Source organism: Coloeus monedula (assembly GCF_965178545.1).
Source record: "Coloeus monedula genome assembly, chromosome: 8".
In the NCBI taxonomy this organism is placed as follows: Eukaryota; Metazoa; Chordata; class Aves; order Passeriformes; family Corvidae; genus Coloeus; species Coloeus monedula.
Window position 1 is genome coordinate 6,553,256 of NC_138788.1, and position 17,986 is coordinate 6,571,241.

General features: G+C 46.2%; 1 protein-coding gene across 2 annotated transcripts in view; it reads right to left on the reverse strand.

Annotated features, from left to right (window-relative positions):
* Window positions 1-8,882: 8,882 nt before the first annotated feature.
* Window positions 8,883-17,986, reverse strand: part of ARID5B (AT-rich interaction domain 5B) — a gene marked incomplete at its 5' end in the record, with an annotated part of 114,809 nt that continues 105,705 nt past the window's right edge. For both annotated transcript variants that reach the window (XM_082286662.1, XM_082286661.1), the window contains 2 exons: window positions 8,883-11,847; window positions 15,744-15,942. In XM_082286662.1, the coding sequence (XP_082142788.1) occupies window positions 9,697-11,847; window positions 15,744-15,942 (2,350 nt within the window). In that variant the 3' untranslated portion in view covers window positions 8,883-9,696. The remainder of the gene's footprint in view (window positions 11,848-15,743; window positions 15,943-17,986) is intronic.

Sequence of the window (17,986 nt, forward strand, 5' to 3'; positions counted from 1 at the left end):
TATCTCTCCACTGAAAATTCATCATCTCACTGTTCTGGGTAAGCACTGAGAAAAGCATCCATTTTATGTCCTCTAAGGAAGTTTTTCAGGTGAAACATCAGCCTAGCTCTTTGCTGTCCCAGCAGAAAGCAGCCCTCTGTTCTCCATTAATTTTTGGAGGAGAGGAAGAGGAGGGGAAGCAAGGATGATAGCAGGGAAAGGAGGGATGATAGCAGGGACTAGGTGGCAGTTGGGCTGGAGCCATTTCTCCTGCATCATGAAAAATCAGAAGCATCACAGATTATTTTTGTCCCTTTTTTGTAGGTCACCTTTAATAGAAATGTTAATAATGCTGTTATCTGTATATCTGAAATCTTATATGGTAGCTCTGTAATTCACTGTCTTTATCAGCCTTCTTTAATGTATAATTTAATGCCTGTATAGCTATTTTGTTTGGGTATGACTCTCAGAATTATGGCTAAAAAAAAATCTGTATGCTAGTTAACTACTTTTTATGGAACGCATTTCTTTCATGTTATTTTAAAACCATGGAGCCGGGGGAAGTATTTTATGGACCACGGAACCTCACAGGGTAGTTAATTTCTGTTTGAGCTGGTTTCTCTGCTATTTTAAAGGATGCCATCAAGATCATTGCTATTACTCTTGGTTGGGAGCCAACTGAATCTTCTGCAGTTGCGACACATCCTTGTGCTGTATGAAAGCCGGGAAAAGTAGCAAAGATGGGAGCTGGATGCTGCTGTGTGGAAGGCAGGAACAAGGGTCTGCCGCTCCCGGCCACCCCAGGGCAGCTGCTGCTTGAAATTAGCCACCAAGCATGCTGCACTGGATGGGTAAAAACTATTTCAGCCTGGGAATACAGGAAAAAAAAGATGATGATGACAACTCACGTGCCCACTGTCACTCTTCCCTATCCCAGTGTCCTGCCAGCTGGGCACCAGAGCCAGGCAAGCTGGCATGGTCCCGGGAAAGGCACTTTCTTCCTGCAGGCAGCAAACGGGACTTGGCCATGCGCATGCCGTGGGCTCAATGGGGCATGTGGGACTTCACTGTGTGTGCCTTTGCTTGGAGTAAGAGCTCTAAAAGCAGTAATTGGGCGGTTAGCTGAGCCCTAGGCGAGCTTGGGCGATGCACTAAATATTCTGCCTTTTGTTTCATAATGAATTATTTTGTGTATCTAGAGCAAAGGGAGTTTTCTTTTTTGGTCTTTTCTCTGCAGTTCGTTCCTAGCCTACTTGTGGGGGTGTGTTGAAATCTTTGCTTTTTGCTTATGAGGTCAAGTACTTTAATCAGGAGCAAAAAAAATTGCATGCTTTAGTCCTAAATTCTCTGAGTGTCTGCCAAATATAATTAGAAACAAATGGCTTTATTCTTCATTTGAGAGCTCCACAGACACTGGCGGGGGGCAGAGGGAGAGAGCTTGGTTTGCCTGGCTGTATTTTGGGGAGCTTGCAGACAAAATCACTGCCAAAAAACATGAGAGAGCCCTGCAGAGGATGGAGGGTTTGGGCAGAGGTGCAGGGGGCAGTGGCAGGGGAGGATGAGGCCCCCATGCATGCCTCCTTTGCCAGCAGCTTGGTAATTCCTCCCCTTGGTACTGGACACTGGAGATGCTGGAGCAGGACACCAACCCAGGGGAGCCACATGGCCATCACCTGCTCATGTAACCACACAAGCTGATCATGTCAAGGTCCCAGCCACTCAATGGGGTGTAGACACCCACGTGCAGAGCACTTGAGGGGTTTAGCACTCCCTGGGCTTCCCTCCCCAGACCAGCACTGGCTGAACCCCAGCTGGGTGTACACATAGTGTTTAGGTTACAGGAGCTGAATTCTGCTCTGAGCAACACCAGCCAGCACCTATCACTGCAGATATTCACTGCTCCCCTGCTTACACACACCTGGGCTGCCTGCAAATTCAACTTACCTGTGTTTAGGTGTATCCATGAATCATCCACAGAATAACAGAGGTGCAGTAGTTTCATCCTCATGGTGTGAGACCCCACTGTGTCCATTGTGTTTCCTTTAGTAGCTGGAACGTCTGCTGGGAGTGCAGCATGGCTGCCCCTCATCTTTGCCTCCTGCTCCCCATCCCAGCACTTCCACAGCTTAGCCCCGTCATGGTGCCTGCCTCATGGAAGGGACATGGCATTGCCCAACAGCACTGCAGCTCCTGCACCTCTGTATGGTGGCCCCAAAATAAACTTGGGCTGTTCCTCAGCCCTCTGGTGTCTCCCAGCATGGGGAGGGGGGGGCCATTTCCAGTGTGCCCAAGCCCCTGGAGGTCATGAGACACCTGTTTCAACAAACAAACAATTTTGGCACCAAAATGGCTAAAGAGCAGCTCTCACCAGCTTGTGCAAGATGGGAAGTTTTACTCCATTGCATTGCAGCCTAGCATACTGCTATGCCATGGCATAGCAGTGCCCTCACAGCAGCCCCTCACAGCATGGCAGCCCCTCACGCCATGGCAGCCTCTCACAGGATCACCTCATGGCACAGCATACCCTCACAGCATGGCAGCCCCTCATGGATCACCTCATGGAATGGCAGCCCCTCACAGCAGCCCCTCACAGCATGGCAGCCCCTCACAGCAGCCCCTCACAGCATGACGGCCCCTCACGGGATCCCCTCACAGCATGGCGGCCCCTTACAGGATCCCCTCACAGCATGGCGGCCCCTCACGGGATTCCCTCACAGCATGGCAGCCCCTCACGGGATTCCCTCACAGCATGGCAGCCCCTCACGGGATTCCCTCACAGCATGGCAGCCCCTCACGGGATTCCCTCACAGCATGGCAGCCCCTCACGGGATTCCCTCACAGCATGGCAGCCCCTCACAGCAGCCCCTCACAGCATGGCAGCCCCTCACGGCATCCCCTCACAGCATGGCAGCCCCTCACAGGGTCCCGTCATGGGATGGCAGCCCCTCACGGGAGGGCATCTCACATGCCTTGGGGCATGGCCTGCAGCAGAGGAGGGGATGGGGACTGCCTCAACTATGGGTGGGGTGGGTTTTTTTTCCTGTCCTGACTAAATTGCAGAGCAAACTGAGCAACATTTGCAAGTTCAGTGGGTTTCCCCCCTCTTTCTTCCTTTATTAAAGTAGCCCCTCATAGGCCCGGCATCTTCAGCCACCTAATTTCCCAGGAGAGCAGCCCTCACACCCAAGACAATTTGTTAAATGCTTCTATGCTCATCACCAAAACCAAGCAGCTGTTGAGCCGCTCCGTCCCCAGGAGCAGCAGCAGCAGGAGGGAGCTACCAGGATTTTTGTGCCCATGTTATGGTGCAGCACCCAAGGACAGGGCACACGTGCTGGCCCCACAGGCACCCCTCACCCTGGCAAGCACAGGAAGGTCTTCACAGCTGCCACCACTCAGGACTGGTGGGTCTCCTGAACGCAGTACTTTTACCCAAACTACTGCTTTTTCAGCAGCCGCGAAAGTCTTCATGAATTTGTCTAACCCAGTTTTGGGCATGTTCGTCCCCAGTCTCCTGGCTCTTGTGGAGGGTCCCATCCCCAATGCCCCAACAACCACGACAGGGCACCTCCGGCCCCAGGCTTGGCCTGTGACCTGGGGGGCTCGTTCCTCAGGTGAGCACTAGATGGAGCATCTGACATCGCGAATACTCTTCTTTAATCCCGTAAAGGACAAATTGAAAAGCTAAATGAAAGCACAGATTAAGCTGTATCCCTGCTTCCTCGCTGGACACGCAGCACCTGCACAGGGGGAAGCAGGGGATGCCGCCTGGCCACAGACACAGCGTTCTCCTGCAGGAATACAAACCCTTAGCAGCTACAGGTCCAGGCAGACTGGGGATGCTTTGAGGGCCACTCCTTTTGTTTTCCTCAAGGCCACCCAATCTTCCCATGTTTCTCTTCAGCTGCAGAGGCGATATATACCCATAGCACTTCAGTTGTGAGTGTGCCCGAATTTGGGAAGGCAAACATACAGGCTTTATTGGTTTTGCTTTGGGAAGAGCAAAAGGTGTCTGATATTCCTGGAAAGCCTGTGGGTGAGCACTGGATTTCTGAGAGCAATTACAGTGCCACTGAGGATTAGCAGTGATGTCTGTGTGTGATCAGCTCCTCCTAGCAGCAGAAACTTTGCTAAAAAACGTTCCTGAAATTTTATGGAGCAGAGACACTGCTGGTGAGGCAGAGAGACAGAGGAAGGGCCCCATTCCCAACAGGCCGGCATCACCATGAGATTATGATTGGCCCCAAAAGGCTGCCAGGTAATGCAGCTGCTGCTGGGCCACTTTCCCTGAGATCCATCCAGGGCAGGGGAATCCTGCAGAGACTACTGTGCTCTGCTGCTTGCCCAGGTGTGGGTGCACTGACCCCCAAGTGACCCCCAGCAAACTCACTGGGAAGTGCACAGCCCAGCCATTGGAGTCTGCTGTGCCCCAGTGCCACTCACAGGCCAGGCTGATCTGGGTATGAAAAACTCCAGGGTGCTGCTCCTGGGGTCTTCTTCCTGGCCACACTCTGAGGAGTGGATAGGGCAGCCCAACAGGCACGCCTGGCACAGCAGGAACAGGCAGTGCTGGCATATATTAATCCACAAATTAGGAAGGGCTAAAAAAGCCAAGGAAGCAAGCATGGTGCTGGAAACCTGGTTGCCTTGGCCATCTCAGCATCTCCTGCAAAGGCCAGCATCCACGTGTCTGCATTTCCCTCACCTCTTTCAGGTGTTCACCGGTCGGCTGTATTTTCACCACAAAAAAAAGAAGATGCCTCAGCTTGGCAAAGACAGAAGTGGATGGGGACAAAGGTTTGCTACAAGGCCCCATCTTCTCCCCCCATAGCTTCACATATAGGAAGTGATCACAGCACCAAGTTAGAGTTCATGGTGTTTGGACAATGCTCGCGGGCACAGGGTGTGACTCTTGCGGTGCCCTGCACAGGGCCAGGATCTGGACTTAATGATTCTGATGGGTCCCTTCCCACTCAGCATATTCTGATTCTATGATTCAACAGCGCTGCATCCTTCACACATGCCCAGTGGCTGGCTCTCCTCCTCAAGCTGCTATTTCCCAGCACACAGAGGAGGAAATGGTTGTTTTTGAGACCACAGCATGTATTTGAAAGCCTCGTCGAACAGTGCTGTGAAAGTGCTCTGTGCTTGCCTGGCCATGCACCCAGCACAGGGAGAAAGCACAAAGCCGTAGCAGCCTCCACGACCATTCATGGCCTCAGATCCTGGACCACCAGGGACGGGGGAGGGAAACTTCCCTGCTGCATACCTGCCCCAGAACCATGGAGTTAAGCAACTATGTGGGATTAGCAGCTGGCTACTGGGCATTCCTGTCCTGCTGCTGAGCTGTTCTGGGCAAGGGGAGTACCCAGGCCTGACCTACACACACCCAAATGATTTTCCCACGTATGGAGACCAGGAGTGTAACAGTATTTGTTGTGCTAATGCGTTCTCAAAGGGCTCCCAGATTTATGGGGGATCTTTGGACCCACCAAGGAACACAGTAAAAATTAAGTTTGTCTGGTGGTTGTTCAGCATCATCAGCAGAATTACCAGTGAGCATCTAACTCCAGGACTCCAGAACCTTGCCCAAGTGTGAGCTGGGAAGAAGAGGGGGCGATTTTCAGATCCCAGCTCAAGCCTGCAGTACTGGTAGAAAAAATCCTACTCTGAGATGCAAATGGAGCAAATTTGGTACTGGAGCCACTGGCTAAGCATGGAAGTAATCCTCTCAAAAGCTATTCCTATAGTCAGCATGATCACAGCCACACTTTAATGCAAGCACACCGCAAAAATAGAGGGGCACTGACTGAAGATCTTGTCTCTCCCTCCTTGAGGAAATTGCAAACTTCCATTTCTTTAATCTAATCATTTGCAGGAGATACTTTCTCTAGAAAAGCCAATATAGGAGGGCTGAAAGGTCGGATGGGATAATATGTAATCCAATGTGATAAGGGCTGTTTACAGAATTATTAATCAAACACAAAAGGGAACAGATAGTAACATTTTTTATTAAATATTACAGTGGATCAAAAAGTACAAAATATCTTTTGCCTGCTATGTGATTGGGAAACTATTGGCACATAATACAGTATCAAAAGCATTAATAAGTACAATTTGGAAAACATACAAAAATTGAGTGTTTATAGTTGGCTCAGCTTTATTTCTGGTAGTGTTTAAACTAACGCAAAGGTTACTCAATAACCTTTTAAATGGGAAACTATATAATATTACTGGGCCATTTTTATATATACAAATCATCACCTTACAGAGCATATAGGCTACATAACTTGAATCACAAAAAGTATACAATATTTACAACAAAAGAAAGTTAAAAAAGTATAAACAGCTAGTAGATTATGCTGCCATTATTAGAACGTATTTAAAACTGTGGGGCTGGGGGGAGAGGGGAGGAGGAGGAAGAGAACTAGCGAAATATCAACCACATGTACAGCAAACAGCGCTCGTGGCAGCGCTGCCAGTGCCACCCGCCTCACACCAGTGCAGGAAGTCCCACTGCTCATCAAAATCACCACAATCGCAAAACTGGACCAGATGCGACCTCACTGATCGCTGCAAAGGAAGCGAGCAGGCGGTGGGGGCAAGGGACCCCCATCGTGGTCTCTGGAGCCGGCAGCCCCACGTCTCCCCAAACGGGGCAGAGGTGCTGGCAGAGGCAGCACGGCACTTGTGCCCTGCTTGAGCTCCAGCTGCTGCCAAGCCACCTTCTCTGCTACTGGGACAAGCTACTTCCCAGGCACGAACCCACTGGGCAAGCTCTTTGCACCAGGCCAGCTCGCAGCCACGACAGACCTGCTGCAAACTGCTGGCCTGCTCCCACCCCACCTGGCCAGGGGCACGATCACACTGGGAATCAGGCCCTACTTCCCGTGTGCTTGGTGAGGCCTGGCACAGAGTGTGGCCAGAAGCTACACACGAGCCGTTTGCTGCTGGGCCTTTTCCTTTGGATCTCTCAACCTTTAGCATCCCTAATGCATCCTGGACATAGTGCGTTTGAATTGCAACATTTCTTGGAACTGGCTCCTAGCAAATAGATTTATGACTCTATTGGCAATTAGATTCTGCAGTTTCCTTTACAAACCTACCAATAACAATGGTCTGATTGCACAAAGAAAGGCTTGTGCAATTTCATTCAATAATAAGGCCCCTTGAACTCAAACAATGCAAACAAAGCCCCATTTAAGACACTGAGAAAAAAAAAAAAAGACGACTTTTCAGCCAATGAAGAATTCAACAGTCTGTTGAAAGATTTCCAAGATTTCTGTTAAAAGAGTTCTTAAACAAATAATGCATCGCTTCTGTTGGGGGTTTATGCCACCATTTCTTTTCCTCAGCCCTGATGTTTTGCCCAGTATATTATGAGCTTCCCCACCCGGCAGTGGCCAGTCTCCCCATGGGGCAAGCGAGGAGCCCTCCTCCGCTCTCCCTGTCCCCCAGCCCTGTGCTGCCTCAGCATGGCTCCAAAAAGCCTACCAGCAAACTCCAACAGGACGTAACCAAAAGGACATTGGACACTTTGCATAAACAAATGCACAGCTCCAGAACACACAACCAAAACAAGGAGAAACATTTGCTTTGCCAAACACACGACAAGCTTCTGTGTTTGCTGTAGATTTTTATATTCTCTACCCCTTTTCCCCCCGCCCTCCTCCCCCCTGTCCCCAAACCCCTGATTCTTACGTGATTCAAATCTAGTGCAACTTTACTAGAGATGTCCTCCACACTGTGGCCTCTGCCTGGATGAGCCTGCGGTTCTGTTTCCTGTATGACTTGTGGAGCAGTAGGATACTCTGCACTGGCACATTCATGTTCCAAGTTCTACTAGTCTGTTTATCAATCAATTAAATATAGTTTTACCACAGGAATATAAAGTATTTAATTGAAGAAGCTGGATTTTTAACAGTAGACGAGTATACTATTCTGGTTTCCACCTTTGGATATTAAGTATGATACATTATATATTGTATTTGGCTTCATATCATGGGAAAATTTAATGACATGCCTAGCATGCAAAGTGTTTCTTAGTAGTTTCTGTTTTTTTCTTTTCATATCGAGTACGCTGTCTTTGAACAGTAACTGAGATGGTTTGAACCACAACCAATTTTCACATTGCATAAAGCCTCCAAGTGACACTTCGCTTTATCAATGTCTGTGCTCAGCTGCATGGTGGTGACGTCCTGCAAAGTGAACATACACCCACAGGGAAGCTCTTTCATCAGGAAAATCCAGCCTCTCCATGCCTGGGCTTTCCCCCTGCAAAAGGATGCCCAGGGAGAAGCCGAGATCCCTGTAGGAGTGCGGAAGGACCATCCCGACCACTGCACAGAACCCCCTACCCATCATGAGGCACAGGACCCAACCTGTGAGCCTCTGATTCAAATCCACACTGGCTCCTCTCACGACTTCTGAAATTCTCAACATCCTCACAAAACACAAATCCGTTTTCTGCACTCCTTTGTCATCCAGCAGCTTATTAGGGAGGTTTTGTTTTCTAGACCATTTCTCTGGTAGGCAGGAGGGTTTCACAGCCTAGGTAAGATTAAGTACAACGCTCGACAAATTCACAGACCACGATACAGGAAAGCAAAGCTCGGTGGGTGGGGAGAAGCGGCGTAGGAGCCATCACAACAATGGGAGGAGGGCAAGAGGTGCTCAGCACCTCACAGGGGTGGGCCGTGGGGAAAGGAACCTTGTTCGCATCCTTGCACCATAACATCACCTACAGTATGTTTATAACCATTAAGATTAATCTGAACCAGTTGCTTCAGTTTGTAAACAGTAAACGTTACCACAAAAACGAAACAAAAACGCTGCTCAAAAGTATAAAGAAACTGGAAAAATTACAAACACATAATAAAAAAGAAATTAGGACAGCCACAGCCTTTAAAAAAGTTGCAGATAAAATGATACTGTTTAATTTAAAAAAAAAGAACCCAAAACAAAAAAAACAAACATAAAGAGCACAGAATATACTGGACAAACGAAACTATATAAATTATTGTGACCAAATGTGACACTGGTAGTTTACGAAGTGGATATGTACAGTCAAATTAAACAGTGTTTACCATTCTGTTCTAATAGTGTTAAAATGAAAAAATCTATTGCCGTTTTACTATACATTGCATTGATCGAATCTTTAAAGTCAGGAAAAGTTACCCAAAAAAGCACATCCACTGATTGTACAGATTCTCGGTGCACTTCTCCTTTCCAGGTTCATCTGAAGTCCTTGACTCATTTGCAACAATGCACGGCATCCGGTCCTTGGCTCAGCGAAAGGCAAATGCAGCCCTCACCAGGGTTTCAGTGAGCTCAGGACTGGGCCTGTGTTTCCACAGGCTCCCTTTGAACATCTGCTCTTACCATGTTCAAGTCCTTTCAGAAAACACATATGCAAAATCCAACTATTTTTTCTTTTTTTTTCCTGTGTTTTTGTTTCTCTCTTTTTTTTTTTTTTTTTGGTTTGGTTTTCTTTTTTGCAAGGGCAGGGATAAGGGGTGAGGGGGCTGATGTGGGAGCCAGAATTAAAGAAGCAGTCCTGTCTCCATCAGACTCCGAGGTGCTCCTCTAGGCGGGATACGACTGCATCCTGGTTGACAAAAATACAGATCGCTAAATCTGCGAGACATCATCACAGGGGGAGGAATGTTGCTAACTGAATTTTTCTCCTCAGACCTTTTTTTTTGTGAGCGAGGGGGTTTACAGTTTTGTGCTGGGATGTACAGAGGATAGCTGGGAAGGTGGGAATGCAGCTTGAGGGTTTATAGCAGCTAAAGGATAAATGCTGTTATGCAAAAGGTCACCGTAGGAACTTCCTACAGGTGTTGCTGCAGCTAAGTGTCTGTACAGTTGCTGGGAGTTTGCAGGGGACGTGAGGAATTGTCTCTGCACCATGAAGGAGTGAAGAGCCAAAGGCTGCATGAGTGGGGATAGCACGGTCTGATTTTTCAAGTACTGCAGGGGATGAGAATACCCGGGTGGGAGGCGATTGTTCAGCCCTGTGCACAGGCTTCCCGGATACAAGCCTGGGAAGATGGGGGCTGACAGGGGAAATTTGTGGCTTTCCAGCATGCTGCCAGAGTGGAGACCATGCACTGACTTGCTGCCTTCCCCCTCTGGGTCGGGAACCTTGTCTTTCGCTGGAGTCTCCTTTGGTAAGTGTATAGGAGAGACAGCTCGGAGCTTTTTTTCAGAAATGACTTTGTCCAAATCCTCCAGGCTCCGTTTCAGAGGCCGGGCAGCCCCCACGTTTTGAGGGCTCGTTCTGCGGCTGATGATAGGATGCACCATCCCCTCCATCTTCCTCAGGTTCTCCAGCCTCTGGGCCTGCTGCTTCCCAGACCTATGGAGCAACTCACTGTGTTTTTTCGGGGCTGTCATGGCCATGGGGGACACACGGCAAGCTTTGGGGTTACAGTCTAGGCTCACCGCCTGGCTGCTTCCAGCCTGGAACGGGGAGATACCTTTGCATTCTTGCTGGGCCATGGATGAGTGAGGGAGGCTGGAGCCCGGAGCCTTTGCAGTCTGTTTGTGTATGCTCTTTGGAAGACTCAAATCTGTTGGCTGATCATCTGAAGAAGCCTCCACTGTTGCCTTTTTTTCTTGCTGATGCAAAGATGGGCGATAATTTAAACTTAGTTTTTCTTGGTGTTTGTGTTGAGTAAAAGTAGAAATATTTTCAGACTCTCTGAACATGTCCCGGGGGAGGTACTTTGATGTCTGTTCATTATTAAGGTGGTGTTCTGTGTGCCTATAAAGGCTGTGCAGATGAGGTGATGAATAGAAATCTGCCAAGAAAGTGGGCACATGGGAGTGCTGCAGTGCCCTTTTCTCACTCATTTTATCTTTGCAGTCTTGGATATCCGACTTCGGTAGGTACGACTCGGCAAGAGAACTGAGGTGATGTTTTGAAAAATCACAGCGCTGAGGATCCGGTTTACTTAGCATGTCGTGTTTAAAAACATCATTAATTGACTTCCTTTCTTCCTTCGTTTTAAAACTCTGTACATGTTGTATGACTGAGGGCCTGTTAATTGCTACAGGATCAGAATTAGGGGCATGGGGACCTTGCGATATGCCTGAGGACAGTTCATCTCTGCTGTTGAGTTTCTTTTTGCTGATCAAAGGTGGAGGAGAACCGTAAGGATAGTTACATGAGAGCGCAGCCCCGCTGACCTGTGACAGCAGCTTCTTCTTTGCCAGGGGTGACATGATACCTGGATTACCTTTTGAGTACAGCAGCGGTGTGTAACTGAAAGTGGAGTCATCGTTCACGGACCCGGGCAGCTCCTTCTCCTTGAACATGTCGAAGTTCTGCACCACCAGTACTTTGGGCGTTTGCTTTAGTGCGTTGTGGATATCTTCGTTTCCCAGCTGGTCCACTTTCACTGTGCAGTTTGCGATGTAATCGGCCATCTCTGGCAGCTTCTCATCTTCCATGTCGCTCTGAGTGGGCAGATGAACTGGGAAAGCTGTGAAGGGCATTTCTGGAGGTTCACTTTCTAGGTTGTCAGTAAAAGCTTTGTGTAGTCTTTGTTCAGGCTTTGTGTCTTCCAGGGCATCTGCTGGGGGATGTAATCGTTTTGTGACAGTGGCATCCAGCACAGTGTCTTCTTCTGGGGACACGGATACACTTGAGAAAGAGGATGAGTGCTGAACCTCCTCCTTGGCTTTCTCACTGTTGGTGTTGTTTTCTGTCACATCTGTCTTTTCCAGAGGCAGTGTCCGAGCTGTCTCTGGCGAAAGAGATGGAGGGCCTTGCACAGGTTGTTTCATCTCTCCCACTGTAGGGTGTTCGGGGAAGTTTTTCTGGTCTGCTGATTCTTGATCCTTCTCTTGTTCTGATGAAACCTAATGAAATGATTCAACAGACAGCAGTAAGAATGCAGCATGTTCCAGCAGCCTGTTTGTAAGGTTATGCACAGTACACAGCTACTTTTAGAGAAGGACTTGCCAACCACCTTGCTGGCACGTGAAGGCTCTAACATCAGGTACTGGGCTCAAACAAAGAGAAGTATCTCCTGGAAATATTACAAAATACACCATCCCTGTCAGAGTCACAATAAAGCATTTCAAAACAGCAGATGTTTGTAACCTGATGAGAGGCACTGGTGGCTTGATCAGATACCTAAATGCTGAGGTATATACTCTTTCAAAGTTAGTTAGGCAAATGCAGAAGAGCAGATTTCATGACACAAACAGTAAGGCTATAGAAATTTCTCCTGCTAGCCAACTTCACCCAAGAAAAACGCACTATTCCTACACTTTCCCTTCTCTAAAGTCTCTCCAGCATAGCTATCTTAAAATTCAGTAATCACATAGGAGATCATTCACACCCAGTTCTGCATTAAAGTGTGAAAATGATAGAAATGGCATACTAGAAAACCCTATTGTAGGCAGCAAATCACTGCCACAGCTTAACTAGGACACACATTTTTTTATTACCAGATTAAAATGAAGTTGTCAACATTCAGTAAGTGTGTGTGCCCGCTATTACAAACATGGCTTTTATATGTTCTCGTCAATGGGACCGTGGCTCGTTCTGCTCCCCCATTAATACAGCTTGTGTGCACAATTCACACTATTCATCCCATTATGTAGCCGGCTGAACTGTGACCCACAGAGGTCACCAGAGCATCCCATCTGCGATCGAGCTGACTGACAGCCCTTTTCAAAACTGCTGTCACTCTCCTCTGACATGTTGTGGTAGAAGACAGTCATAAACCAGCAGCATTGTGAGACTCCTTTATTATTATTGTTTTCTTTCTTCCTTCATTGTAAGGATAAGACGCATCGAGAAAGTTATCATCTAAATGCTGCTTTATGGTCTGTCGCAGGAGCGGGGAATCGGAGACGGTCTAACGAATCTAACCCTCTCAGAGATTTATTTCTTCACAGCTGCTTTTAAATATTCCTGTCTGTTTGGTTGGCCTATTAGTTACAGTGTCTGTTAGTCATCCTAACTTCTTCTTTTTAAACTCATAGCTCTCTTTTGCAGCCAAATACCATCATTAGGTCCTTTACAAAGAACCATCGCTAGTCTCTCGAGCTTATAAAATTACAGGCAAATACCAGACAGATGAGCAAAGCAAGGAGGAGAAAAAAAAGAGAATCATATTTAATAACTGTACATTCTGCTCTTTGTTTCTGTTAAGCAATACTTTGATTGAAGTTTCAGCTATTGTGAGGAAATGTGCAGTCTAAGGCTAATAGCATTTTGTCTGGTGTCTTGTTACACTGACAATGTCATTGTGATGGAAGGAAAACAGTGAAGAGCACAAAGGCAAATGCAATCCTAATAAATTAAAGTTATATTCTCTCCCTGCATACTTCTAATGGTGCATGAGTTGAACATGAAATTGAGAGGACCACACATTTGTAACTGGATTATGCTTTTCCAGCTCACAGCTTCCAGGCCACATGAAGAAACGACTTAAGCGGTGGCTTGGATGGGGACGTGCCTACACATTTATGTGGTGGCCATAGGGCTCTCCCTCAGAGCAATACCCCATCACTGCTGTGCCTGGATGAGGCCTCAGGAATGGGGCTGCACTGCCAGGGCATGGCTGCGGTGCGAGAGACAAGCAACCTTTTGCCTGGCTCCAGCAGACCTGGATTTTGCTCCATCCAAAGGAGCTGAACATCTCCTGCCTGCTACCCTTGTTAAGCGCCACATCCTGGGCATTGAGCCCTCCATATGGCAAAGTACAGATGAGTTCTGGAGGTGAAGCATCCACCCTGCAGCCCCTTCACTGCTCAAGCTTGTGTGATCACCGACTCATATGGTGACTGATGTGGAGGTTAAGGTCCTTAATGGCCCACCCTGATCAAATAGGGGCAGGACACGTCTTCCTCCCCAGTCAGGGAGGAAATAATAATTTTGCTATAAAAGCTACCATTCTACAATAGGGAACTGCTGTAATTGTACATTTTTATTGTCTCGTCTAGGCTCCCTACATTTCCGATAAGCACAGCTTAGGAACTCTTCCTGCAAACCATACAAAAATAACTTCAGTTTAAACAGCAGGAAGTTTGAGATAGGGAACAACAAAAGCAAGGAAATTCAAAGTAAGGCTGTTGCTCTGTTGCTGACTTCTTATGTTGGGCTTAGTAGCAGCAGTACAGATAGTGTGTAATGTATCTTTCTGATCCAAGACCCTCAATAAATAACCGGGGATGAAGGAATGACAAGGGAAGAGGGAGCACAAGCTTTCACTTCACTTCTGGCTTTGGGCAATTTGTCCTGTAACCTTCCAGTGACTGAAGAATGTTTGTGCGCACTCTCCTCTCCATGTGCTTTTTTTTTTATTTTATCCAAACAGGGCTCCCCCTACTTTAAAAGTACAATGTCAGAGAAAAAAAGTCTCTCTGGGGATTGCTCTTAAATTAGATATTAATGGTACTGTTGATCAAGGCCATTTAAAACACAAATTCTTCTTTGCATGGGAGATTAAATTGTCCTCGTAAGCACAACTTAAAGAGGTAGTAGGACATGAAACCCAAACTCTTCTGTTGTCAAAACTGGATACATGGAGTCTTAGAGGCATCTTTGTTTACAGGTCCTGCATTGTTTTTTTAAAACAACGAGGAGGAGGATTGTTGATAGTTGACTCAATAAAGTTTCCAAACAAGTTTAGAAACAGGACTTCTGTACCTGCCAGACGCAATGAAGTCAAGGGAGCAGCTGTAGTCTGCTGGGCACGTCATGTGTTTCGACATTCTTTAAATACTTACTTTCACTACAACGCCTTGAAGGCTGCTGTGATCTGGCAGACTGAGACAGGAAAAGCAACATGTTTTGCAGGGGTTGTGTGTGAGCAGCTTCACCATCTCCTTCACACAGAGTGCAAGCAGGGCACAGGAGAGAGTGGGCAGGATGTGCAAAGGAACGTGCTTAAGTAACAGTGTGGCAAAAACCCCACTGATTTTGTATCACTTAACAACACTTGAAATTTACACTTATTTGCAGACAAATATGAATTCTACCATCTATCTTACCCTGTGCTGTGAACATAAAATCTCTTCCCTGAGGGCTGTCCTATGCCTGCAAGTAACATGGCTCTATGTGGAAATTGGGGCCTGCCCATGTGAAGCAGCGTGACATGATAGGAACCTATTATGTCTGAATAGGAACCTCAGCTGAAAGCCATCTGCTGCTTGAGAGAGGGAAGTCAATCTCAGGGCTTGGAAGTTGGTTTCCTCAAAATGAGACCTTTTAGTTCAAAAAGAAACTTAGTATAATATAATAAAAATCCTAGGGAGTAATATGTTTTCTGACAGTCATGCATACATCTGTGAGCACAGGAGGCTGATCCAGAGGTTACCATTATAAAACTCAGCTGTGTCCAACAGTTACCACAGTATTATCAACAATATTAGAGGTTCCCGCACCCTATACTTAGATTAGGAAATAACTGTGGTAGTTGTGTGGTTTCCCTTTGGCAGCTGCTGATCTGTTAGTGGTGACCACTGTATAATACAATGAGCAGAACTGGTACTAGTCAGATCCAGCACTTGGTCCTCTGCCATCCCTGCTGCGCAATATGGAGCAAACTGGCTGCCATTCACAGCCCAGAAAAATCCCAGCACAGACAGTATCACAACAGCTGAATTTCCATTGCTGAGCAAACTAAAAGGCCAACTGGTTGGAATTCTCCAGTCTAAATCATATATTTTATCACTGGATTTCATGTGATTAAAACTGTGCATTTTTAATTGAAAAACTGAAAAGCAGGGAAGCAACCGACCTCAGATGCATCTTGGGGTTTCTGTGAATTATCTTTTTCCTTCTTGCTCTTTTGGTTTTCATTTTTGATGCGTTTTGTTCCAGACACTTTTGTTTTTGCTTCACCCTCCTGGGAACTGTTATCCTGTTTTCGAGGTTTCACTGGAGGCAGTGGCTTATCTTCCTCTCCTTTAATAAATCTTTCATATGGCAGGATTAATCTAGGGGATTAAGGAACAAATAATTGATCAGGTTTTGCTGTTCTAGCAAAGAAAAAAAAGTGTATCTACTATGAGCAGTTTACTTAACAAATCCATTTTCTTCCATGCCACAAAAGCAACAGTTTAAACTCTACATCTATAAATCCAAGTATAAGAAATCAATTTATTTGGCAAGATTATCATGTGGCATAAATTCAGTGGAGTTGGAGTTGGTGTGGATCAGCTGTCAGTAACTCTGCAGTGGTTTGTGTGGCTACACCAATTTGTACCAGATGAGAATATCAGCCATTATGTTTCAGACTGATTTTAAAAAAAATCCACCATTTATTTTTATTTTCCCTCCCTGAATTTAACAGCATGCAGCAAACTCCAGGAAAACACCTACAAAGCCACAGCCAACTCAGTAACAGCTACACAATTTCCAGGCTGGTGGTTCCCTTGAGTGGAAGGGCAGTGCCAGGAACATGGGAGGAGCCAGCAGGAACCCTACAGGGGTGGGCACAGCACCCGCCTCACCGTCACCAGCACCAGCCCAGCACCACCGTGCAAGGCACCCATGTAGTGACAGTCACCACGCTCCCTGCCTTCGCCAGGGAGCCTTTTTTAAGGAAGAAGGGGAGAGGAGAAGAGTTAAAAATGAAGGAATTCTTCACTGTGAAACTGTCTGCCACAAAGTGCACGAAATCGCTTTAAAAACACAAGGAAGAAACACAAACAAAAAACATCCTCCCCTGAAAGCATCAAACACACTGAGTTTTAATCTCTCTGTTTTCCCTTTGCAGTTCTTGATCTGAAAGGAAAAATAACTGATATAATTAAAAGGGATGGATTGCATTACAATCTCAGTTTCAACTTCAGTGATTAAAGTTTTTATAATGCACTTTGGTATGATTAATGACTCACTGTGGGATTAATACGAGACTCAGACTTTAAAAATATGAACTTTAATACAGCAAACATAATTTGTTAAAAAAAAAAGACAAGTTGACTCTACGAAGAAAATGTACTTTGCTTATAAACAACATAAATCTGCTCAAATACCAGGAATCCTTAATTATCTTTAATCTAAGACTCCAAGGCAGAAACCTCTTTGGTTCAGATATTCGTTTGTTATCCTAGAATCAGTTTCTAAGCATGCAATTTTGATTTACATACTTAGATGTTCAAACACAGTTTGGGCTTAAGAGAACAGAAATTAGATTGCTCGTGATCATAATATTTTACATTTTAATAAAATACAACATAAATTATGTTAAAATATAAACCTAATTTATGCTATATTAGAAACAAAATTCATTAACTGAGCATGCTCTGACATGGTATGTGCAAAGAGGCGTGAATAATACTTTCTAGCCCTGAATTTGGCAGGGCTCCAGTAATGAAGCTAAGCAGAGCCCACAGGGAATATTCATCTTCAGATCCCATTACAAACTGAGTTTAAACATGTTACAGCTGCTAAAACTGGAAACTGCTCCCTCTATGCAAACTTAGCAAAATAATACATAGTTGCCAAATACCTGCTTCCCACTGTAATATTACAGTTAATGTTTATATAATAAAAAGCATAACTAAGCAGAAGAAGAAAAAAATAATCCTGTTCATACTTGAGGCTGCTACATTTCATTCGCAAAGCGCAAATATTGGTGAAAACACCGAATTCCTCCCCGTGCTGCACAAAGCACTTTGGACTTCACTAGAGGCAAGGTTGGGTTTCACACAGGGCAGTGCCAAGGCCACTCTGCCATGTGTTAAATATTTAAAATCACTTTTAATAAAAACACTTTTTATTACAATAATTGTTAGCACTGCGAGGGGAGTGTTTGACTTTGTTTTGTTTCCATGGGAACGTGTCGCCCATTAAAAATCTACATATTCTATCCATAAAGGTTTCAGACACTGTCCGGTGCCTCATGGGAGATGGAGATGCTCCCAGCCCCAGGAACGAGCCTTTCCTTGGAAGATGCCAAGTGATTAACCCGGTGGCTACGGCTGGGCCAGGAGCAAGGCCCGGGCCGACGCGATTAATCACCACTCGCGTGCTCTC